Source organism: Papilio machaon, chromosome 4 (assembly GCF_912999745.1).
Source record: "Papilio machaon chromosome 4, ilPapMach1.1, whole genome shotgun sequence".
Taxonomy (NCBI): domain Eukaryota; kingdom Metazoa; phylum Arthropoda; class Insecta; order Lepidoptera; family Papilionidae; genus Papilio; species Papilio machaon.
In genome coordinates this window covers 5,491,577-5,518,900 of record NC_059989.1, presented here as the reverse complement: position 1 = coordinate 5,518,900, position 27,324 = coordinate 5,491,577, and the positions used below count along the sequence as shown (strand labels likewise).

The window sequence follows — 27,324 nt, the reverse complement described above, 5'->3', positions numbered from 1 at the left end:
GTTGTGCTCTTGATTATATTCCTGTATTTTTTCAATGAAACTTCAAAATTAAACATTGTGCTAAAATTTAACCTATTTATTATTTCAACATCGATAGTGCCATCATTTGTACAATTTATTTCAATAACCTTGCATCGTGTAGTTATAGCCAGTGTAAATATATCAAATGTCAATAGCATTAAATACAAAACAAATTCATATTAATGATGTACACGGTATCGCATTACAGACTGTTTAATCTCACGATAACCATTTGCTCTTGTCACGTGACGCTACTTATTTTGACTTCATTACCTCCTAACACGCAAACATTTCTTTTCAGTGCAACTCGAATATTGATGTAACCGATCAGAACGCGCTACTGATAAAGTATTCATAACGTTTCTATGAATAGCGAAGTGGGCCGAATAAGTTTTACTTAACTTATTTATGCATAACTAAATTACTAACTTGTTATTTGAATGATTACAATGAATAACAAATCCCGCATATTGCATTTGAAAACTAAAGGATTATTACCATAAGTAATCAACAAAAAAAAAAGTTATTAGGAAACAAAAAGGTGTCACAGAGCTAAAGTTAAGCACAATTTCTGACCAAAAGTAGGTGAGATGAGGTTAGATAATGCGGATATAAAGGCCCAGAACTGCCCCGTCGCGACGGGTCAAGTGGCTTGTTCAGAAGGACACTTGTCTACGATCTACAATATTAAAGAGAGCCTTTTTCATCGTCGATTCCATTTGTAAAAATTGTAAATGGATGTCATGTATAATCGTTTATCAATTAAAAGTGCTACATGAGGCGTGTTATTGTTTCGGGTCTGACGTAATGAATATCATCAAATTAAGCTCTAAGCTCACAGAAACATTACTGGGACCTTAATTCGCGATTAAAGCGAATATAGTATGCGGGGTGAGTGGTGGCGCGGAGACGAAGGCTGCGGGGCGTATGCGGGGTGGGGTGCGCGCGAGGGGGCCTCGGCGCAGGGGGGCGCGCGCCGCGGGCCGCCACTTCTCTGTGCTCGAGGAGCCCCGGTGCACCTCGGTTTCCGGGCGGCGCTCCCTCGCGGCTCCGCAAGTGTCCCGCCGCGCCAGCTCGCGCCGCGTGCCGGCCACGTGGCGCTCCCGCTCACGGCCTACGACACCTCGCTCCGACTGTGCTGCCTCTGTCCCATTGATAAAACCCTCGTAAAACAATCACCCTTTGATTATTCCTATTTGTTTTTATTTTTTCAAGTACCTGCTTTTTGACCTTGGTCAGTTCTTTTTAATCCAACAATTATTTATTTTCATTTTATCTCCACACCTTTCCTGACATTATAAAAGTTTCATTTCATTTTTATTAATTTCATGTTGAATAACACCGTGTGTACTAACCAAATCGGTTGATTGAATTTTTTCTTGAAGAAAATTATGTAAAAACTTACGAAGTCAAAAACTTACTTAAAATTCCTGTCATATGTGACAGGAGCTCAACCTTAATTTGCAAGACTAATCAAGATATTATCTTAATTATCAACAAAAATTCTCAATTTGTTTTTGCAAGTTTTATATTTATTTTGATAATAAAATATTTTTTTCAAACATCCTTACATTTTAGAAAAATGAGAAAAAATATCATCGACAAGATAAGGAAGAAGTTAGTTTTCAAAAGAAACAATTAAATCTGTGACATAAAAACAAAACTCGACTATAAATAGTGCATAAAACCTTGATATTTCAAAATGGAATCCCAAGTTATCATGGACGATCAAGAAAGATGCTACAAAATGTATAATATGTACAAGGTGAGTGAAATGAAATATTCCGATATGGAATTTCAATTTTAAATATAGCCGTCTCGCTCCCACTCGCGGCGGACCGGGAAGAATCTTGCCGTCGCGCTTACACGCCAATTTAATTAAAGGTAAACTGGAATTCATTTAGAATGTTATTTATTTTTACAACGTAAAAATTTAAATATGTAGATACAGTAACTTAAGATTATTAAAAAGCAACAAAAAAAAACTGTAATATGATTTATACAGCTATAATAGTAATTACGAAAGGTAGGTGCATGTTAATTAATTATCTTCTTTTTTAATTATAAATGTTTAACACAAAGAGCATTACATTTCAAATGTTAGAAACACACGTGGACTGATTTTGCATCTATAAAATACTTAATAATTTATGATTAACTAAGAATATATTTAATTAAATTTCAATTTAAATAATTATATGTCTTCAGAAACCTATAAATAAGCTATCTTAGATGTTAATATATGTTATACAACTGTTTTAATAATAATTTAACATTTTAATAATATTTAAATTAACATATAAAACATTTAAAAAACTGTGTCACCTTCTTTATGGCGTCTAATACAAGGCATGTCTGATTTGAAGTACATTAAGTTTTGAAGGTTAAAGTGCAACCGTGCCGATTACGATACCGACGGAACAAACGTTACCAAGTTATACTGTAACTTGATTTCAAGGAAAAGTTATACAACAACCGTTAAGTCTATTATTTAATAATTTAATCAGTCACTTGCCTTCTTTAATGATGAATTAAACTTGATTATTTTCAAGAAGTTTTTTTGTGATGTTTTTTTTAATTCATCGTAAGATACGTAATAGGTTAAATTCTAAAAAAAATGTATTAGTTACTTATTTTTATTATTTATTTATCTCCACTTATTTTATGTAAAATATAATTTATAATTTACTTTTACATTGTCTTCTTTAACTTGTAGGTTTGTAAGAAAGGTACATATTAATACTTATAATCCATTATTATTGTTTTTTTACGTATTATTATTAATTGAATTCATTAATTTATCGATAAAAAATTGTGTTCGATTAGATGCTATATTTTTTCATTTATCGAGTCTCTTATTGTGTGGTTCGTTTTTTTAATGTTAGTGTCAGGTTTTATGCTGTTTAACTTTCTTTATACTATATATTGTTACTACTTATATGAATAACTAGAAACAATATCAAATATTTATTTTCTACCATTACAGTTCAGTTTGTTAATGTAAAACGCTTTGATATTCTCAAAATTTTCCGTTACTTTTCTCCCATTCGAGTTTGTGTGTTTTTTTAATTGTCTACATCTCAGCAACTAAAAATCAAGGCGAAGGCGACAATGTGTTTAGTCTAAAGTCAACCTCTTTACTTGTAAAGTCAACCTATTTGTAAACACTGTAGAAAGTATGGAGTTTGTTTTGACTAACTAAATCTTCGGCTTGGGTAGTTACTTGAGTATTATTCGATTAGGAGGTAGTTCAGCTCTTAAGATCAGTTTTTAAGCTAATGTCAAGTTATGAAGTGTAAGGACTCAATGGTAACTGACAGACAGCTAGTTGTAGGTAGCAGACAGTTGAGTAATTCGGTCTTATCAATTTGCTGTCAATATATATACATGTATTTAGTGCGATTAGAAACAAACGAAATTCAAAATCAATCAGTGACATAGGTAAACATTGTATTGGAAACTACTAAACATATTAGAAACTATCTTTCATCTAAAGAAAAAGTTATAATTAAGAAGAACGCCATTAATAGTTGCTTGCAACTTTCTCCGGCTCATTAAAGTTTTTCATTAAACATGGCAATAAGTTCCACTGCTCTGTTTGTTCGCAATACAAATTTATAGTCGACGTTTTATTTATCAGTAAGAAACATTTTAATTAAATAAGAATCGTAATATTTTATTTTCGTCGCGCGATAAAATATAGCTACTTACCTTTTTTTTAATATGCACTAAGCAGTTAATTTTCATATAGTTGACAGTAATTATCATTTTTTAATCTATGTTTTTAATTTTCTCAGAAATCGTGCGGAGTTGCCAGCATTATACGACTACTACATGTTTAAAATAATTATATCTTCGAATGAAGCGTTATTATATCGACTGAATTTCACTTTATAAGTACTTTTAATCTTCTATTACCTATTATAATTCTAACTATTAACAATTTTTAGTCTGTGCACACGAAATAAGCTAGAGTGGATTGCTAGTAGGTAACTGATAAATTGTAGATTTTACTTAGTTGCGACTTGATTGCGTAAGGCCATCGTAAGACCTTCGTTGTGAATTTGCGATTATGAAATTGTCCCAATTAGATATATGCGTATCTGTTTGCAGCTAAAAATTGCTAACAAACATTTTAAGCTGTTTACATAAACAAGGCAAACAAGTTTACGTTGATACGGGCAAGAAATGAATTGAATAGTAGTTACATTAGTAAATTTAGACCCTATATTATATGACATATTTCATTACAAATATATAATATATGTACCTAATTCTAGAAATTCTACTAGTCTCCAAAGTAGCAGCTTATTTTTGGTTTTTATCTTTACAACTATAAAATAAAATTAACATTACTTCTATAAAAAAAACTTTTGTTAATTATTATGTACATTATGTAGTTTAAAATCTTAATAAGTAGCCTATGTGCCATGACTATGTTCTACATCTGTGCCACATTTCATCAAGATCCGTTAAGCCGTTCCGGAGATACCTTCTTACAAACATCATCCATCCATCTAAACTTTCATATTTATAACATTAGTAAGATATATATAATTAAGTCGTAGAGAAAACTTTGGTGAACTTGTTAAGAAAATAGCGAAAACGGATAATTTGACACAGTTAATATGGAGAAGGGCAGGAAGCTATTTTTAATCAAAAATAATTAAAAACCTTCGATTATGAATTGTGGTTAAATTTGACCAATGGGCTACCACTGGTATATTTAAATGGCTGTTTACAATCCAGCGTAGGTAAAAATAAATTCATTAACAATCATTAATTATAATTACTATTGTATCATAAAAAAGAATGTCCCTTTAAATTATTATCTCTACGAAACTATTAAACGCAAACCAATAAATATGAGTTAAATACTGACATCAACATGGAATACAATTTAACAAACAAAAGATCGACGTTAATATCGGGCTATATATGTTTTATCGGCATACTATCGCATACCGTGAAATAATGCTTTAGTGCTCGGTCAACGGGCGGAATTCAATTTCACACATACATTTTTCCCTAAATAGACAAACGGTGGCTTCGGATTGTGCATTAAAATTATTTTAATCCACTTTACTTCGGAAAAATTTAATCATCCATACAAAGTCACGTAAAATGCACTGGAAATGATTAATTTAAAAGGTTACAGATACATAATACATGTACTATAATAATTGAAGCTGTAAAACCGAACTCTAGCACTCCACTGGGATTACATTTTGTATTAATTCATAATGTCATCCCTTTCATTATCTTTGACAAAACAGAGACAACAATATGTATTAATAAAAGTGTCATCGCAGTCTAAACTCACAGTAACATTTATCTGTTATGAGCCCTTATCGCATTCCAGGAATCTATCCCGAATCCGAGGTAAAAACTTGCGAGTAAACCGACATATTACTCCGCGAACAACTGTCGTAACCACCCCATACAAATAGATCAAAAACCAACTCTGTCTCATTCACTGTATAATTATGTAACTTATATACATTCTTTCAGAAGTATTATTATGTAAGTCTAAGTGATTAACTTTTCAAAAGTTTGATTGCAATTTTAAATTGGAGACCAATTACAATATTAATCAAGACAAAATTTATCCATTGTTTGTGATTAAACTTTTAGAAGTTCTCTCGACAGTGAAAATAATTTAGTATGGGTAATTTCAATTGCTTTCAGACATAGGGCATAAGCAATGTTTAGGTTGCATGCAACAGCAGCGCCACCGGCGCGATGCGGATGGCGAACACACTAGAGCAACGCGGCGCCCCGCCGCGGCGCGCGCCGCGACCGCCACGCAGTCTTCCCGCGCGGTCCGCACGTGTGCCTAGCGTGTCTATACTGCTCCGCAAACATTCAAGCCGAATACGAACTAAATGCTAACATCGAAGTGCGGCAATTATTAACAAAAAAAAAACTCTATGTGTCACCACTTTGTGCCCCGACGTGCTACGTTACGACACTAACGTACTGTGCAACAATTTCAGTGCTCCGACAATAGGAACTTTAATTGTTTTATTTCTTACTTCCTCGATAGATTAATTAGATCTTACATGGAACCGGAACGTTTTAAATTAATGTTTGAAGTTTATTAGATGAATTTCACTGGATAAAACATATGGCGGACACAACGACTTGAATGGTGGGTAATTAACTTTCTACTTAATATTACTTATAATGTTTTCTTTAATGCAATGTGAAATACTCGATTGATAGAAAGTTTGTTAAAGTAGTTCCAGTCAAGAAAATATGTAATCAAAGTTAAGGCTAATTAAATTGTTAGACTATGAATTACATACGGTGTAACCAAGTTAGAGGGAAAAAAGAACATTGTTTCTTTAACTTGGTTTCACTGTATGTATTCATTAAATATTAATATAAAGTGGTTTAACTTAAATTGTTAAAATAAACATTAATTTTGTATCCTGTAGATGTATTAAACGTAGAATTCATTGCAGTAGGTTATTGTAAAAATATCATTAAGTATACAAATGCTGATAAATTTAACACTATCTGGTGACAAAGTGGGACATAAGGTATGTCAGCAGTAGGTAGGTACCTACTGATATTAAGATAAGAAACAAATGTTAATGATTGTTATGTAGGTATAAAACGTTACAATTTTCATAAAGTAATTAGGTGCGCCTTAAATTTGTACATGTACATATTTAAATTCAAAACTCGTAAATTAAAATAATGGACTATAAACTGGTATTATCTTTGACTTTCACCGAACAAATGTATTTCGTTGTGTTGCCATGTCAAATCAATTATGAATTTTAAAAAATGAAACGTTTTGTAATGTGATGACAATATTAAAAATAAGCGTACCTCAGAGATTACTTTGCCAAACTTCGAAAATCGGCTATAGATAATTCTTAAACTAGGCTCTAATAGTACCGTAGGTACTATCTTGCTAATAATAGCTTTTGCCCGCAACTTTGTTCGCACGATATTTTAAAAAAGAAACTTTTAATAAATATTACCTACGTCACACAGTGTTAAAGTAGCTTTCTAATGGTAAAATAATTTTTTAAATCGGTCAAGTAGTTTTTAAATTTATACGTTACATACAAAAACACAAATCTCTTTAATATTTGAATTAATATCGAGGTTATTATCTGATCAAACATAACACTATTATACACATAAATACAATTAAAAGATAGTTTCAAAAAAAGAACTACATTATAAAAACAACTTATTAAAACTGAAAGAAATAATAACGCCATCTCTAAAAATGTTCCAATCACCGATGTTGAAATAACTTTGTAAGAAACGCTCAATAAAAAGTACCATTATGTTTAAAATATATATTTCAATCTTATTGTAATGAAAATAAACTTGATATTCCCATACATAATGTAAGCAGGTTACGATGCGTTCCAATTGTAATAACATCAATTGATTTAACGCTATTTTAGTGGGAGGAACTAAACGAGGTCACCGACCGGCAATTATGTTCTCCTTAAGAGTTCTCAACCACTGTTGTGTGGCCACATCTATTATAAAGTCGAACCGTGCGGCTACGATACGTTCAAAACCTTCGGACGCGTTTTGTCTCTGCATCATCTCTTTTATGAAAATTATAAAACAAAAAATGTATAACAAACATATTAAATGTATAAAGTTAAATATCAGCCTAAGCAAATAGATAGTTTTCGACGAATATTAAAGTTACCCACTTTTAAACTTTCTACTTTCCACGCTCTAAAAACATATTACAATCATACAATCGTTATGAATAGAGCGTTACGATAGAGATTTATCGATAAAGACCGTTTTGTTCATTCTTGTTTCGAATTGTCGCAAAAATTAAATCAATTTGGTATTCATTAACCGTTCCATTTTTAAACGACGGGATGTTGTAATTGGCCTGCATAAATTAGCATTCAAAATCGATTTATTTTTACAACTTTTTGCTTGAGTATGCATAGAAATAGGTAGTTATGTTTACTTGAATATGTTACAAAATGGTAATAGCACAGAAAGTAATTATCTGCGTGTCCTTTCACTTACTCGTTGTTACTGGCGTGGCCGTATAATGTGTATAAAGGCCCACTGGTAGTGGCGGGCTGGCGGCGCAGCAGCCGGTGTGCCACAGCCACACAAACCGGTCTGAGAGGAATGAGACCGACTTGTAGTCAAGGCACTACACAATATTGATCAATCGATTTTTGGAACGCCGATTAAAATTGTATTCGTGTTATGACTTAGACGCGAAGAGCTTTTAGTGTTTTTGTTACTGAAACCATATTACACTATTTTTTTATTATACTTTAATATATTTTGTTTTACAAGTTTATAATATTATTAGTTAATAATAAATAATAAGTTATAAGTTTAAAGTTTTGACAAAAATAATTCATATTAGATTGGCACGAGTAGGTCGTGCTTCTAAAAATAAATATAAAAATAGAGCTTGCGGCATTCTAGTGCCATTTTCCTGACGGCTAGGATTGTTGGAAAACTTTGATAATTCTCAGGATAAAGGCACAAACCATCTATCTCATCATCTTTCACCTTTCTATATCATATTACCCTATTGAATATGGCCAAATCGGGTATGGACGTTACTTTGAAACTTTAATTTTAAATTTTCATTCGTTTTCCTCATTCATCTTTAATATAAAAGCATACAGACAGCTACTTGTACTGCGAAATATTTTTTTTCGTTTGCAACGTTCGTAGGATTTAAATATTTATACTGAGTAATATGAAGCAATTTGAGTTATAGACCGTCAATTTTATCTGACCCGGTGGGCATATATCAAACTAAATTATGATAGCTCACTAGCGCCACCCTGTCAATGTCAAAAGAGAGTTACAAGATCCTAGTCGTAGTACTGTATCTGTCTTGTTTTTTTTTTCTTTTATAGCATTTTACCTATGTAGGTTTTAAATATATTTTGTGACAGAACTAACCGCGATAGCAGCGCCTCTCTCACCGGGCCACACATCCTTGTTTGACTATATTTAGAATAAATTAACAAAACATAATCTTGTCTGTCATTGCCACTCGATAACAATCTATGAGCTGAAAAACACAAAGAATTTACAATTTCAGTTTATACCAGTATATGTTTAAAAAGTATTTTTATTCCAAAAAATACAGTTAGACAATGTTTAGTAAAACACTTAGTAAACTTAAACGCGGATTCACGCAAGGTTACTATGTGGCAACACAACAATAGGTTGAATCTTGACCCCATGACTGTCAACTTTAGAGATCTCCACAAACCTTAATGTAAACAATCTACAATGACTTTGCCTTGTAAATATTATTACGTACCAATACACCACCATTACAAACATACAAACATAAATATTATGTTTTACATAAGGCACAAATGATTGATACGATATTTTATGGTGCGGTGTTACTCTGTTATTTGGTCAAATAAATGTTTCTAAGTTTTAATAAAAGCTTTTAATTGAAACTTCAGACATTTTATCCTTAAGTCTCATTTTCTTAATACGCCCATAGTTCAGTATAAACGCAAAACAAAGATCATGCGTTCAAATCCGCCTTCCGACTATTGACATCGACCATCGTCAATCTAATCTAAAGATTAAGTTGTAGCGATTTAAAATTAGAAGTAAACATATACATAATACTTATTTTAATTGTTGAAAATCACTGGAATTGATTACATTATGTGCATACATTATATATGTATTATACATTTATATCATCATCATCAGCCCACTATACGTCTCCCACTGAGCGACTCGGAGCCTACCATAAGTCAGGGGTGACATTTATGTATGGAGACGTAAATACTAGTTCATGATGGAATGTTTATTACTTGGATTGTACAACTTATAATTAAATTGATAGTTTCCAGTACTTTAGTTAAACTATTCAGACCTTAATTAGACGATGGAACGATAGGCTTTTCATACTTTTTTATACTGCTTGTTTCTATAACTAATTACTAGTTATGATTTTTTTCAAATAATCTGGCTTGATTACCATAATCTCTCATCTCATCTCATCTCATAATTAATAACCAGTGCATTTAACACGAGTCAGATGACGAGGTTCTCACTTCATAGTGACTAGTGAATGTGGAAGAGGACTATGATTTAATAAAAGTCAAAGAACAGAAACACCGGTAAAGCTCTTATTGGGTTTAGGAGTGCTACCAGCAAACACATACTATTATAGCTGACCATAGAAAAAGTGTACTCTTAAATTCAAGAGTTTAATAATTTGTAAATATTACAGTTATAAATATAAATATAAATTATTTTGGCATGTGTAAGGTTTTAAAAACACTGATAATTTCTTTCCATTGCCAAATATGCAAATTGTTAAAGATAAACTGCTTTGCTCGTATCACTAACAAGACGAATAAATTGTCGAATTGAAATTTTACTTGTCAAATTACAATTAGACTAGACTATAGTCAAGGTCAACAAGGATATGAAAGCCCGGTGAGAGAAGTGCTGCTATCGCGGTTAACTCTGTCAATATGTAAAACCTATATGGATATAGAAAATTATATGAAAGACAAAAAACATGACATAACAGCTACAGTACGAAAAGGACTTTGTGACGGGACATCAGTCATACAGGACAGGGCATAAGTCAATCTAATATATGATAGCACACTAACGCCCTCCTGTCCAAATAATTGTTACATTATAAACCTTTTGGTTACTAGTTCAAAGGTTACATTTTAAAAAATGAAATTATTATTGGTATGAGTATTCACTATCTTTCTAATTTTATAAATGCGAAAGCTTAGATATATGGATGGATGAATGTTTTTAGCAGCACAGAGATAGATTACTACCTGGAATAACGCATAAGCTACTTATTAAGTTTTAACACAAAAGTGGGAAAATATCCTATTTCCTAGTCCTAGCGAAAGACGTGTGTCAGTTCCTTGGTTCCTGTCTACTCATGAGTTGCGGGCGTGAGTTATGTTGTTGTTTTTGCGTCCTGTCCTTTGTGGATTTAAGGTAGGCAACGCATCTCCAAATATGATGTCTATGGGCAGCGATCACTTCTCTATTTTGGCGAATTCAATTCAATTATTTTTATTAATTCTGTTTTTTTTTATTTATATAGGTTAAGGACCTCAATTTTGACAAAGTGTATACGTAAAATAAAAAATAAGAGTATATAATTTTATTTGCCATGATTATATATATCAATCACATTATGCTGTTTACCCATGTCGACTAGTCAGTAATTATTTTACGCGCTCTATGTAGAAACGTAGTATTCATTTAATATCATAATAGCTTTCTTTTTTCATAATAAGATTTCTTCTTTTAAATTACATAAAAATATTAGTAAAAGCAAGTGTTCGAAGAGAAAAAAAAAACTTATTTTTGTTATAAATTCCAAACGAAAAGTTAATTTAAAAGTTTCTCACTTACAACTTGGACTACTTCGAAATACCTTCTTTCATTTAAATTAAAGTATAAATTGCCTTTAAGTTACAAAGATTTCTTTTATAATAACTTGAAATATTTTTCGTGGTGATAATTCTAGGCATACTCTACCGATCTTAGAGATGATTGTTCGGGGTTCGAATTTATATATACTCTATAGTATGTTAAAAAAACGTAAACAAAACAACACGATAGCATTTTCTTACTGAGTAAAGGAATGTTAATATTTAAAAATAAATCTCACATATATGATACAGTCTTTTGTATTATTAGATGACAATCGTCAGCGACGCATGCGACCAGCTGATATTTACCGCTGCAACAAGTTAATAAGTTGCTCCGAACTTACCTTGAAATATTTGGTGGAAGGAATAAATAGCAAAAGCATATTTCCTTTCCATTATCGGTATATCCTCCTCTTTCCTATATTTTTGATATTGGAAAAAGATTGAAACTTCCTAAAGGTAGCTTTACTGACATCTGAGCTCTTGTGACATCTGTGTATAATTACTAATTTGTGTTTTATTATTTTTAATACGAAATTAACAATTGAAAGCTGTTCATAAGTAACACAATAATATTTAATTTGTGCAATCAATTGCGCCAATTCTCAATCCAGTTAATATTTCTTAATATTGCAATAGCAAACGGCTATACAGTTGCGTTCAAATGCCATTCTCAACTACACAACTCTGCTTTTATTTATTACAAATCATAATTCACGACATACGAAATAACAGAAGTGTTACAGATAATATTATAACAGTCGTATTATAAAAAAGAACCAGTTTATTGTTTATTATTAACTAGCTTTTACCTGCGGCTTCGTCCTCGCGGGATTAAAAAAACTTAACAAGCAGCCTACGTATTTTTAATGGCTATGTTCTATATGCCTGCCAAAATTCATCGAGATCCATTGCGCAATTCTGTAGATACTTTCTAACAAACATCCATCAATCCATCTATTTAAATGTTCCCGATTATAATAATATTTATAAAGTAAGAATTAAGACAGAAAGTAGAAATATTAGCAAAATTTTAGATTAACAAAATTGTTAAAATATGGAAAATTAACAATTGAAAATATTTTGTAACGCAATAATCCAGGTTTGACAAATAATTAAAATCTTCTTTTAATAAAACTGTCACATGTCTTCTATATATATAAAAGAAAGTTGTGTTAGTTACACTACTTATAACTCAAGAACGGCTGAATCGATTTGACTGAAAATTGGTGGGCAGGTTAGAACCAGGAAAAGGACATAGGATAATTTTTATCCCGTTTTCTATTTTTTATTCCTCGCGGACGGAGTCGCGGGTAAAAGCTAGTTTTTAATAAAAATAATAAATAAATGTAAACATTTCAGTTGTTTGAAATACAAACTGTTAATTCCACCGACCTGTGTTGATTAAATTTTTTTTTTTTTTTAAAAAAAAATAAAAAAAATAAAAAAAAAAATAAAAAAAAAAAAAAATAAAATTTATTTATTTAACTATAAGCCATTTTTCACAAAATTAGTGGGGCTCTGTCTCCCGAACTAGTTAAAACTGTGTTTCGGGAGGCAGCGCCTTCTCTTATATATTACTTAATTAAGCGTTAGTTACTATATTATATATGTTAAAAGATACATTGTATTTTATTATATTAAAGAGGCAATTTGTGTGTAATAATATGTGTTTTGTGTGTTTGAAAGTGTATGTGTATGTGTAATTTTTTTTTTTTTTTTTTTTAACATTCTACAAAAAATTGATGAACGATTAAATGACCATGATTATTAATTTATTTATCACTATTAAACATAAAAGCCACTCTAGAGATGCTCAATCGCTTAATAAAGGAAAGAAAAATTATATTTTCCATACAAAATATACATTCATTATATTTTTAATCTATTCAGTAAATTATGACTAAGGACATTATAAATGGCTCTTACCCGAGCGCAAAGTACCCGGAACACCTGCATTCTTTCTCTCTTATAAAATATTATTTTTCGAAATAAAAGGTGGTTGTGTTTATTATTTAAATATCGCATTTTACATTTTATAAGTTGGCAGTTTTAATTTGTTCAATGAGTATTTTAAATATATTTTATTTTTTACAGCGTCCCGAAAGCCTTGAGACATCACTGTCTGGTCCTCGTGATACCAAGCAAAGCGTGTACGCTATGAATGATCAGGTTAGTAATTAGTTCCCTATTTTATTCTATCTTTATCTTCTGAGTATAATGATATATGACACATGTATGGCAATTCAGTTATTACTTGAACAACCAAGAAGGTAGGTAAAATATTTGCCGCGAATTTCCTTTCTATTTACAACTTCCATAGTCTAAATAACTTGTCCCATTTTAAAAAATATTTAATAAAATGATGAAGGGAAAGGTATGCGATGTTTTTGAAAACAACAAGCGTTTGTTCCCCAGTTTCCTTAGATCCAGTAAACTGATTAAAAGTTTATTTGAAGTTTGTGTCAAGCAAAATAGAATCAAGATTATTTATGTTTCCCTGTACACCTCTTTCAAAGTTAGAAGGGTTAAAAAGTTAAATGATATATTTGTATATAAAGTATGTATGTATCAATAATTACATTTAATGTTTAATTATATATTGAATAATAATGTTTCAATCTTGTGGCACGGCGTAGGTACACTCCTGACGATATTATCCTTGAAATTTAACGTCGTTATGATTGATGTATTCATCTGCAATTGGTACACTCATCAAATTGAGCGCTATTGATTTGCAACCTTGCACTTAATATGTTCCAAGTGAATTATAGACATTTAAAGGAAAATTGAAAAATTTGATTTTAATATTATACCTATAATTCAGTTCAAAAGAATAAATATAACATGAAAAGGTACATAGAAGAGAAGAGAAAGGTTCCTGACATAGAATGTGGGTCAATGATGTGGGTTTTTAACTTTTTAGCAGTTTGTAACTTTTTCGCTCTACGGTTTGTCGAGTAATAATCGACTTTACCTGCGGCAAATAAAATTGTAACTGGTGTATTTGTTCACGAAAAGCTGAGAAATTAAACTGGGATAAATCTTTAATAGACAAGTTGTATACAAATACTACTCTTGCCAGTTGGATAAGAAGATGAGAAGATCATCTTACTCTACCTCAGATAATAATTAAGTCTGTCTATTTATAAATGTCACAGGCAATATTATTGTTAAAAATGTGACCTTTCAAAAACTTTTTAGTCATGTAGAAATATGAAGAAAATAATATGAATGACTTGTGACACGACAAGCCACAATAGAGCAAAACAACAATGGTACAATTACACTAAGAGCTTTTTATTGCCATTTCGTTGAATTAACTTCTCGTAGGTACATAATTTTCTCATAACGACTTTCTTATTGTTATTCAAATTACGAAATGTTTATTTGTGCACATAGATATAATACGTTGGAATGATGTTTTAAATGGTGTATAAAGGAGGAGGGAGGAAAGAAGCGTATAAAGTATAATTCTTAGTCGAGAAAAAACTGTGATGTTTTTAAAACTCCTGCATACGTGTCTGTTTCTCACTTCTTATTCAGAAAGATTACATTAAAAAACATTAATAGCGATAACATTTGCTTTGTTACTTTCATTCAAATACATTTTACCGTAAATAAAGACGAAGAATTTGTAATTTACAAGTATTAGTCAACATAAAATTGACATCAGTACATTTTAACAAAACTTTAAAAAATGCCGTTTATTTCAAATATATATTCTAATAATAAATTTAACTCTGATTAATACCTTACAATTCCTATTGTTTTAGACCTTTCATACGCCATCTTTTGGAGACGAAGACTTTGACATTCCACTGATGCACGGGCAGCATGCGCCAGGTGGCGCTGCGCACGTCACGCAAATACAGTACGCACAAATACATCACTCCGCGCCACAGGTTAGTATTTTATTATGACCAATATAGTACCCGGAATAGAATTCAGCACGTAGAGAACAACAAATGCCCAACGTATCAACATAAATGAAGGGTACCATTACTACAGAGAGTGCTGTGACTACCAAAGAAATAGTCTCGGCGTGCTAGTAGCAAAACTTATACTAAAGAAACTTAGAATATTTAAGATATTTAAAGGTCAAATCAACGCTATCTTATTGAATTACTAAATGTACCTACCTATTAAAGTAAACAGAACATATCGTACTTGTCTACGATAAAATTCTTCCGATAAAAATGTTATGTAAATACGTTATGAGTAATTTATATCTCATCGTTAATAATAAGGTTAAATGTCGTTTAAAAATGTTTTAAAAAATTTAATAACTAACAAATAAAATAAAATCACGAAAAATACATTATACGAGTATAGCACGGGACAGTTCTTTTTTAAAATACATCTGTTTTAAATTACTAGCTAATTGTAGCTAAATTATAATTATACTAGATGTTTGTTCCTATCCTGTCCTTTCATTAAACAAACCTAGTATTATAGAAAGCAGTGAGCTTATTTCGAAACACGCATAAAATTAGATTGCGCAGTCGTAAAAGTCATTCTATTTCTTAAAGCTATAACTTCGCTTTTCTCTTTTCATTCTATTAGTAAAATTTTGCCAAAAATATTAACTTCTGAACTTATTACTAATCTTATTTAATATTTCTTATCTGTAGATTTGTTTTAGATGAGCTTTTACAATTTCAGTATCAATTAGGGATCAGAAACCAAACATATGACTTGCAAGGTATACTAAGTTATTAGTGTTTGTTATAATTATATTTTATTCTGCAGCTATGCCGATACCAATTTTACGAAATGCGTCCTCGATTATCTGGCCTACTTTTTAGATTGCTTTTATTGAAATTGAATTGCCGTTCAATGGCTATCATTGACTATTTTATGTGAATCATTTATATTTCAGATTTGATATAGTTTAATATTATTAGATAACATTATTTGACACTAGCTGTAACTCGCGACCTCGTCCGCGCAGAATTAAAGAAAAATCTTAATAAGTGGCCTATGTGTTCTTCCAGAAAATGTTATACATCTGTAAGAAATTTAATCAAGAGAATTGAGCCTTTCCGGACATGCCTTCAAGCAAACATCCATCCATCTAAACATTCGCATTTATTATATTGGTATAATGGTATGATTGGTATGATGATATCAAGATTCTTTATAGAACATCTAAAAGTTAAACATAAGATTATAAGGTTCATGCATAATAAATTAGCAGGTTCAATATATATGTATACATAAGGAAACCATTTATTTGCATTTAACTGATTATAAGCGTATTTGCATACTGAATACATTGAGGTCTTAATATTTATTTAAACAACAGTTTCTCGTACATTTTATGGATTTAAAACATATTGTCCATAATCCAACGTTGAAAAAGTTACAGGTTTCTCTTAGTATACTTGTAGGCTTGTAGGTATTATTACTTTCTAATTTGACAATATCTCATAATCTGCTATTATTTTTTTGTTTTATTTTGTAACATATTCATTTTATGGTAAGTTATCTTATTTTAAAACAATTTAAAATTTATGTGATTTATAATTAATATACTAACGTAACTATAGGTAAATGAAGCGTGAGCATCGGTGGCTCAGGTGACCATGTATCAATGTGTTTTTCGGTTTCAGTTTTACATATATACATTTATCCGAGGTTTTTAAGGTCAAGAAAAACATAATGAGGCAACTCGCACATATCTGCGAAGAAATTCAAAAGATGATGATGATGATGTAATCCCGGCCGATATCGGCCACGGCGACTGTCTTCAGCTCCGGTTTTGACGTTGGTGTGCTCGCATGTGGCTTATGTAGCCAATTTTGTTTGCGAAAATCCTCGCACATTGCGGACATGAGAGCACACCGTTCACGTAATTATAACTGATAGCCGCAGGTGGTCGGGCTTTCAGCTCGTCGCGTCTGGCATCTAGCTCAAGGATCCGCCGGTTTTCAAATTGTTTGACGCCTATGTTTAACTAGCGCTCTCCACTCCGGCCGTCTGTCAGCCTGCTGCTCCCACAGCGAAGGATTGATGTCGCACTGATTCATGTGTCGCTTCAGCACGTCTTTGTACCTGAGGAGTTGTCCGGCATGCTTCCGCTTGCCTTCCTCAAGTTCTGAGTAAAAGATGCGCTTAGCTGTTCTCAAAAGCTAAGAAATCAAAAGATATGTGTGAAATCAACGAACCCGCATTTGGCCAGCGTGATTGACTATGTCCTAATCAGCTCTAACATAGGGTAGACTCCGTACCCCTCAGTAGAAACGAACAGTTGACGATGATGAACTAAATGGAATGGCTAAAGTTTTTGTACGCCTGTTTACCACATAACCCGTATCTTATCTACATTGCCGTGCTTGAAAGATAAAAGACTTCTTTAACGAAAAATATAACGATGTTTTCGTTGGTACGAGGCAGTAAAATATCACAACCGTAAAAACGATGTAATTTCCTAACATTTTCTGAGACATTACGAATGATGAATGTCAAGTTATATCATTAATCTATTTAGATGAAAAAGTTTTCCTATTTATGAAAAGCCAGACATTTTTGCTCTAGACTCGTATCACTTTCATTCGTGACATTATATTTATTTATAACATCTAAACTTCGACGAGACGATTTGTTTCTAATTGAGTTTTACAGTTCGTTCCACTGCCTTACACCTACACAAAATACCATTTTGTAAAATAGGCATACCAATATATATCTGTGTATGCAATTGATAAAATTGGAGTGTCTGTGTGTAATATTGAAAATACAAATGTCGTATTTGCGTTGATTATAACGTGTAACCAATTTTTTAAACGTTTGACTGTCTGTGTATGTTCTACACCTATGCTGAATTCCAACGTGATCCGTTGAGCCGTTCTACAGATACCTTCTAAAAACATCCAAACATTCACATTTATAATATTACTAGCTTTAACACGCGCCTCCGTCCGCGCGGAATAAAAAAAATTATAATTAGTATTATTAAAACGTTATTAGTATGTGTTCTTGTAAGCTATGTTCTACATCTATACCATATTTCAGCGAGATCCATGCAGCAGTTCTGGTGATACCTTCTAACAAACATCCATCCATTCATACATACATCCTATCAGTAGCATTTATAATATTAGTAAGACGTTTAGCGAGATCAGTTTTCACCATCAGTACATTCATCCATCTATCCATCCATCTATCTGCATTTATAACATTAGTAAGATTATTAGTTTTCAATAAAAGTTACCGAAATATAATTTATGTTGGGTTAACAAGCCATTCAAATTGATATTCACATTTCATTTGTTATCAAAACATCGATGTTTCTTATTACAAACATTAATGCTTTGGCAACATTCATACCTCAACATTGCATTGCCATATGCATTAATTCAAATGTCATCTGAATTCTGAAAGTGAACTTTATATTCTTTTTCTTTTTTTTCTTTTCTTTTCTTTTGTAATACTTTTGAGGTTTAAACCTACACATGATTTGAAAAAATACTTTAATAGTGCTTAAAACTACTTAAAATGAAGAATTTGTATTGTCTTAGGTTGGAATGATGAATCCGGCACAAGACGGCTTAGCACCACCGGGCGGCGCACCTTCTTATCAACAACCTCTCTACTTACAAGAACCTCATACACCAGTAACATCACACAGGTTTGTTAAATTAAAAGTAAATTTATTATTCGTGTATGGCCACTACCGAAACACTTGATCAAAAACATTGTTAAACATTGTCAAAAATTATAATAAAACTTTGTAGTAACATTTAATGTTTGATTTTGTTTGGAATGGTACAAATATATTTTCGTATAGTGTTTTAATGAACTTTTATCTGGTCCTTTATTCTTAAACCAATAAAACTAAGCCAATTTTTAGTGGTGCTGGAGCTCCAGCAGGAAATTATATAATCCAACAACAACCTGGTGGGCAGCAGCGACTACTGATGATGCAACCATCTCAAGTAATGAGCGGCCCACCAACTCCTAGTACTCCGACTCAACCCGGACCAGTGTATGGATCACCCCAGCAAGCTTCACCACCTGGAACGACCAGTGATGATTCCGATGACAGTGTACCATCCCAACATTCACAGGTAAATAAACAAAACTTAAATAATCATTTTATATGCTTTGTAGACATCAGTTTCATTTTTAAATATATTGTCAATGTAATAAATATAACGTGGACTAAATTGTAACACCTATTTCTTTTATTAAATTGAATTAATTTGTTCTGGACCTACACAGAGACACATTCTTTGATGATTTCATAATTGAATTGCCACAATAAAAAGTGATCTTGATTGTTTATTATCACCCCACCACGTACCCAATTTAAACTATTATAGGGGCATAAATAAGCTTCATGTAAAAATTAATTAATAAATTTCTTTCATACATGCATCAACTACTTTTTTTTATTCATTTTTTTCATATAGTTCATTGGCATACAATTTTTTTGTTTTTAACATTAAAAAGCTGTCAGATGTAGAAAATTCTAATCAATTGGTTGTTTGTTGGTAGTTGCCTGGTGATGCGGAAAGCCTTCTGCCAATCCATTATTGCTCAGCGAGCCGGCAGCAACAAACTACGCTTCATCAGGTATAGGCAAATTTTATCGCTTTCATATAGTATATACTCATCTTTGGTAGTTTTAGATTTGTATTGCCAATGGACTATTAATATTATTCCTTTAGATTAATTTATTTTTCTTTTTATTTTAAACAGATAGGAGTGAGTAATATAGGTGTTAAAAGATCATCCCCAGAACCAATGGACAATGGTATTAACCGTGGACAAATGCAAAAGAAACCGAAAGTTCAAAAAAAGAAAAAGAAACGGGACCCTAATGAACCTCAAAAGTAAGTTGTAAAGACATTTTCATTAATGTTACATCAAAGTGTATTTTATTATTTATTAAAAAATTGTTTTTTGGAATACCATAGAGATTTTTATCTTTTCAGACCTGTCTCTGCGTATGCCTTATTTTTTCGTGATACTCAAGCTGCAATCAAAGGTCAAAACCCTAATGCAAGTTTTGGAGAAGTGTCCAAAATTGTTGCATCAATGTGGGATGGTCTAGATTCTGAGCATAAAAGTGTAAGTTAAAGAAAAATAACTTAAAATGTGAGTTGTTTTTATTTATTATACATGTTTTAAAATGTTCTTTCAAACAGGTTTACAAACAAAAAACTGAAGTAGCGAAGAAAGAATACCTCAAGGCCCTAGCTGCATACAGAGCTAGCCTTGTTTCTAAGGTAAATTTGCATTACTTATTAATAAAAAAATTCTTAGTCACTTAAGGTCATGCCTCGATGAAAGCAGGAGTTGGATAACTGGTAAAGTAAGTATGGAAATGTTAACGTAATAAAATGTTTGCATTGATTCACAATTAAACAAAATTAAAAAAAAGAATCAAAGGATGGTAGATGTTAAGTGATTGGTGCTGATAATTATAATAATCTTCTAAAAATATTCTTAATCTTAAATCAACATTAGAAAAAATATGTCTACTTTATGCTAGTTTTCTAATAAAAAACAAATTTAGATGTAGCCAGATGTTTGCAATAAATGATGTAGTTGAATTGGAAGGTGAGGCACCCTTTCCCCTTGGAACCCCAGCAGCCTCAGGAACTAAAATAAATACTGAAGTGGATATGAAATTGAGTTATAAAATGTCTGATTTTTATGTCAATGATGTAAAGCACTCACTCCAAAACATGTACCTATAAAACTTGTATAACTCTCTATTCATAAAAAACGTATATCAACCCCATTATCTTATACAGCAAAAGAAAACTACACCCTCTTGCTATCCTAATCCTTTCTTTAATACAAGAGTGACAGAAACACAAAGCGTGCAGTCGTCTTCTCAGTTCGTAAATAAGTAAATATATAAAGTAATATCAGGTTGGTTTCTGAGACCAAAATTCCTGTTTAAATCATATCGTTTTCTCTGTTTTGTCCAAGGTAATGAAAGGGATACTGATATTTTTGTACAGGGATTTTGATCTCGGAAACCAAACACAAGATAGGTAAAAATAATATGTTAAAACCTCTTTACACTGTAGTCATGGGTAACTCAACTAAAATTGATGATCTGCAGTTCAGTTCACGGTTCGCGTGTGTGAAGCAGATCAGTAAACCGGTTCGCAGCACAGCTCAATTTGTACCTGTATAGATTTATGATTCGTGTTTCGAGCTGCGAGTCACCGGACAGTATATGACATAAAGCGCGTGGTCTGTTTTAACGAGCCTCGAGCGTATGATTGGTCGCTCTGCGCATAGTTATAATACATTCCAGTGAGCTGGAATCTGCCAATTGAGTTGTAGCTCAACGATTTCCCTTATGTGAGCTTTACTTTTAAGCCTGTTCAGAGCTGATTTACACACGTCTATTTCACTAAAGTGGAAATGGTGTGTTCCCCTCTAATTCCAGAGGTGGCTTATGACAACCCAAATGCTAACTAAATAGAAAAATGTGGTACGGGATAGTAACTAACAATTAAAGTGTTAAGAAACGTTAACACCTAAAACTATATTCAATAATTAATCTGTTGATTGATATATTACCTAGGTATTTTCATATTGTTTGCCCCTTCGTATCAAATTCACGAAGTTTTTCATAGTCCGGGTTTCGTTTAGTTATTCTCTAAAATGGTTCACATCGAAATAAGGAATATTGAATAATTTTATCTGATAAATGTAGTAAAAACGAACTTTTATATTTTTAACAAAGATTTTCATACAACGAACATTGTTAGTTTCCGAACGCAACTACACCTCGCGCAGAATTTATGTTGGCAACACTCAAACGCTTTGCCGATGCTAATTTCCGAGCGTCGCCGAATTCAATCGAAATAAAAGACTGCTTGAGATATCGTGTTTCTTGGTGTATTATTATTTACGATTTAAGTAAATTTTTAAAAAGATTAGTTTTAATTGTAAATTAATAATAAATCTCTTATTGCAAATAGTTACACAAAAGTGAGTGGTGTCTTTGTTCTTTGTCTTTTGTCTTGTGCACTCCAGTAAAAGGTTTGAGATTTCGTTTTGACTTAATTTTATTTTAGTTTAAATATATGTTGGCTAGTTTTTAAATAAATATAACTAATATCCTTAATTATACATAACCTTACTTGATACATATGATCTTTGTCCGAATATTAAAATACGCATTTACAAAAATAAAAAGCGCTCAAGTTCCCAGTGAAATAAACGAAATATTATGTACTTTTACAAAATGCTAATATAATAATATAAAATGCTAATAATATTCAATATGTATTTTTTAATTATGTATCTAATATCTTTTAAAATACGTTTTGGTGTTCTATGTATCAATTAATTTGTTTTGTGATAGTCTCTTATTTAAAGAAAACATAATAGCATTATTTATAACAGTTAAAAATTATTTCCGTAACCTTTCTTTTATATCGTATCCAGGGCGGTATATTATTGAGAATGTATCAACCATAAACACCTGCCACACATCTGTTTCACTAGTAAGACTTTTAAATAATTGAAAAAAATGCATCTTAAAAGATCACAATACTCCTTAAGTTTGTATTCATAGTTTTAACATTATGATAAAAGCAAATGTAAAACATACTCATATTGTGATTGCTAGGCAGCATCTTTTGAACTCTTTGATGCTATTACAGGAAGCCAGAGCATATGTGGTAGTATCTTTATTGTAAATCATTTGCCAGCTATTAATAACTGAATGATCAAGTGTTATACATTTACCTATACAAGGGAGCAATACTGGAGAGACAAAAAGATCACAATATTGTAGACTTGATTTCAATCGGAAAGTTATTCAAACATAAATATGTTTTACTTCAAGTTCAGTCAAATCATCCATGTCCATTCTTTTAAAATATTAAGTGTATTATTCAGAAAATGAACAATTATTAATTTAAATATATTAACATAATGATTTTTGTAGGGAGGAGAACAAGAAAACCAAGTTATGTATAATCACTCCAATTCCAACTCTTCATATGGTAACTACTACCAAGGACAAAGTTACAATGGACATTCTCCACAAGGCTATGTCCCAAATTCTACGCCGCAGGGATTTTCTTCACAAAACTATACAGGAGGACAAGCTCAAACTGCATACCAGGGACAAACTGGACCTGGTTATCCTCCCAATGCTCCACCAACTTCACAAAACTACCAGGGAAATATGGGACATCCCCCGCAAGCATACCAGGTAAAAAAAAAATCAAAGTGATTCTAACACTAACACAGAGACTTGCGCTATTATATACAATACAGTTCTGTTCTTGTTATTAAAAAAACATCGCTTTTAACATGTTTAGTGCCATTAAATTCTCACTTTATTAAACACAGTTTATTTACTCCTAAGTTACTTAAAAATTTGTATTTTTTTACAACTTTAACTTGTAGTTAAAAAATATTTTACCTTGACAGGGGGTACCAGGGCAAAGTCCTCCAGGTTACCAGGTAAACCCAGCAACGTCACCACAAGCTTGCCAATCGACAATCGCTCAGTCTCCGAGGAGTTACCAACCGGCGCCCTCACCCAATAACTTCCAGTCACCACCCGGTGTCTCTCCGCCGGGGTACAGACAGTTACAGGCACAGTCGCCGCCCATGGGCCCCGCTCACACAGCTATGCAGTACCACCACACACAACAGGTATTTAACTTACAGTTGTTTCCATTTAAAATTTATGTAGAAAAACTAAACTTAAATATTAGGAAATTCTCTTTAATAAAATTATTTGTCATCTGGCAACATATCTGCGGTCTCCCTGATATTGTAGATGTCCATGGGTGTTGTTGAAAACCTTGGTGTTCCTGATGCTCATTTGCTCGTTGTACTTGTAATTATTGTACAAATAATTATATGAACTAACCTAATTAATTTCATTTAGATGCAGCAAGTTCATCAAGTACAGCAATATCAGCAACAGCAACAGCAATTACATCAACATCAGCAGCAGCAACAGCAGCAGCAGCAGCAACACCAACAACAACACCAACAGCAACAACATCAGCAGCAGCAACAACAACACCAACAACAACAACAGCAGCAGCAGCAGCAACAACAACATCAGCAGCAGCAACAACAACAACATCAGCAGCAGCAACAGCATCAGACACAGCATCAGCAACCCTCTCAACAGCAAAACACGAAAGTAAAAAATGAACCACTATCACCAAACAACAATGGCAACCCTGGTGGCATGCCCCAACAATCTCCCGAGGTAATTATAATACAAAATAATAATTCAATTCTATAATATTAAATGACAATTTTGAAAATCTAAATAATAAAAATATGTCAACAAGTCTTTGTGCAATTAAAAATTTACATTTACATTAAAGTCACATCACATTTACTTAAAAAAAATTCTTTATATAAAAATTCATAGTTGGAACTAAAAAATAGATTATTTTTTTATTATTTCAAAGTTTATTATAAGCAGATATCAAAAGATAAATTGTTTCATTATTGTTAAGTATTGTTTCAGCAAAGTGAAAGCCGAGGCATACCGTCATGCATCCGACAGGGATGTACCAACCCCGCAATTGCTAACAGTGAATGGGAGGATGAGTATTGCTCCAATGAATGTGTCGTCAGCCACTGCAGGTTTGTACCAACTATTTCATTCAACTTTAAAACTTGATATTTTACAAGCAGTATATACATATATGTAATCTCAACCAAATCCCTAAAATAACAATCAGAGGAATAATATGGATAACCAATTAAAAAATGCTTCAAACTGAAAATATTTGTAACTTCAGCATTGCGGAATTTAAGAAAATAGCCTTAGTTACTTCCTTACAAAAACTCCAGTCGTACCGGAGATTAACTGAAACAAATGCGGATTTGAGCATAGACAAGAAAGAATATTGTATTAGTTTTTGGTTACAAGTAACGCAAATAGATCATGTGTACGAAATATGTTTTTTTAACATTACATACAGACACTTCAATGTTATTTTATTGTATAAATAAGATTTTCTTAGTTTAAAATTCTATAAAATTGGACAAATTGTTTATATTTGAAATCAACATGATAATAAATACAATTAACTTGCCTATGTTTAGCAAAACCCACAAAAGTAATGATCATCTGAAATAAGTATTAATTTTGTGCTTATTTAATTTGTTTTCAGAGATGTATTCAGCTCATGGGTGGCATCCAACACAAACAACCAAATCCAAAACTTTTCTGCAGTGAAATAAATCTCTACATATCTGGTATATTGTAACATTAGTTATGGCTACACTATAATTAGCATATTTTATTTAATCGTTGAAAATATTTATTAATTCAATGTTGCAACACTTGTTTTGATGTTTGTTCAAGGTTATTATCTGATATCATTGTAAAAAGTATTCATTTCAAATATTTTTTTCATTGTTTTATTATAGAAAGTGATATTACTTCTTTGTAATTGTAGTGAACTTATGAATTTTATATGAAATAATCATTGTATTGTAAACATTTTAAATCGTAAGTAGATGTAATATTCGATAAAGAATAATTGTAAAAAATATATAGAAGATAATGTATTCTTAAATGTAAGGCCATAATGAGAATTGATTCTCCAGTAATTGTGTAATGAAATACATCTCTGGCTGTATGTAATGCCACACTTAGATAAGTAATATTACATTTCTCTCAAGAATCAATAATTTTCTATCGTACATTCTTATATTTAAATAATTTTAGGTTAAATTTATGTAATTTTTTCTTTTTACATGTTCCTTTATTTTACTATAGTGACGTACGTTTTTATCTTAATTAAAAAGAAAGCAAAAAAGGCATTTTACCACATTATGTTTTATTATTATTGTTACAACTTTAGTATAAAAACAACATTCTTACTCGTATTTCTATAATTGTCAAATGAAACGGATATTAACATCAAATTAATTTCTAACTCATTAGTCTCACTATAATTGAAAAAATAAAACATAAATGCTGATAAACAACGAGATTCAATGTAAATTATATGTTCTTATAATAAAGCCATGCTCTAGCAATCTCGAAAACTATTTGTCAAATGCTAAAATTCTATATCTATTAGTACATTTTCAACTAAAATCTGGTCGTCTATTAAAAAAATTGACGGTAGTTAGTGTGACTTAGTATTTCGCCTTAATTATTGTTATTACCAATAAAGGTATAAACTGATCATTTATAAGATAGACCAACATTAATGTGTTGAAAATTATATCGTAAATACTTAAATTACGTAAATGAATGGTAGTAAAGTTGTAGACATTATCTCCAGAAACATCTTTGTCGTTTATATAATTGCGTATGATTAGTAACCATTAAGATTTTCACTATGTTATTATTGAAATTTATAGGAATATAAATAAAATGTTTTCATCATTTTCATTAAGTGGATTTAGTTAAATGAATTGAATGTATTGAGTGAGATTAGTAAATGAGGGTATATCACAGTAACCACTATGGAACTCTTCAACAATATTATATTTTAAAACAGATACAGAAAAAATATACGTATAGTCCCACAAGGATCATAAGGCACTTTTTGACATTGGTTGGGCGCTTGTAAGTTTTAAGGTTTACCAATGAGCAGAAATTTCCTAACTTCTATACGTCGTCTATGTTGTAACTCGAAGCAATTGATTTGCAACTTATGACCTGAGTTCTCGCAGAAAGTCCTTACTATTTAAATTGATACATCCAAACACATTAGCAAATTAACCTACACATGTCATCATGAGTGACTAATTTAGTGAGTGATTAAACTATGCAGCTGCTTATTCCCTTATTGGTCAAAATACGACGTTGTCAAGATAACATTGTTAGATTCATATTTTCCTACTGCCATAAGTTCCTTGTGGAATATATTTGACCAAAATGTAATTACACAATATT

The 27,324-nt window shown here is 31.6% G+C and overlaps 1 protein-coding gene across 3 annotated transcripts; it reads left to right on the top strand.

Annotated features, from left to right (window-relative positions):
- Window positions 1–1,607: 1,607 nt before the first annotated feature.
- LOC106720327 (TOX high mobility group box family member 3-like) lies at window positions 1,608–25,780 on the top strand. Of its 3 annotated transcripts, none has more exons than XM_014514959.2 (14): window positions 1,608–1,786; window positions 13,542–13,616; window positions 15,221–15,349; window positions 18,968–19,077; window positions 19,300–19,516; window positions 19,947–20,024; window positions 20,151–20,284; window positions 20,387–20,522; window positions 20,600–20,680; window positions 23,374–23,643; window positions 23,865–24,092; window positions 24,331–24,663; window positions 24,931–25,049; window positions 25,583–25,780. In XM_014514959.2, exons 1-14 carry the CDS (start codon window positions 1,724–1,726, stop codon window positions 25,650–25,652), a joined length of 2,043 nt encoding a protein of 680 aa, XP_014370445.2. In that variant the 5' UTR covers window positions 1,608–1,723; the 3' UTR covers window positions 25,653–25,780. The 3 variants fall into 3 exon arrangements, with proteins under 3 accessions (XP_014370445.2, XP_045542892.1, XP_045542891.1); XM_045686935.1 differs by lacking the exon at window positions 1,608–1,786 and adding an exon at window positions 5,815–6,172 and having other exon boundaries at window positions 25,583–25,779; XM_045686936.1 differs by lacking the exon at window positions 19,947–20,024.
- Window positions 25,781–27,324: the final 1,544 nt, after the last annotated feature.

Coding starts and splice junctions, on each gene's coding strand:
- LOC106720327 (XM_014514959.2), top strand. CDS start 1,724: ATGGAATCCCAAGTTATCATGGACGATCAAGAAAGATGCTACAAAATG. Junction 1,787..13,541: donor AAATGTATAATATGTACAAG/GTGAGTGAAATG, acceptor TATTTTTTACAG/CGTCCCGAAAGCCTTGAGAC. Junction 19,517..19,946: donor TACCATCCCAACATTCACAG/GTAAATAAACAA, acceptor GTTTGTTGGTAG/TTGCCTGGTGATGCGGAAAG.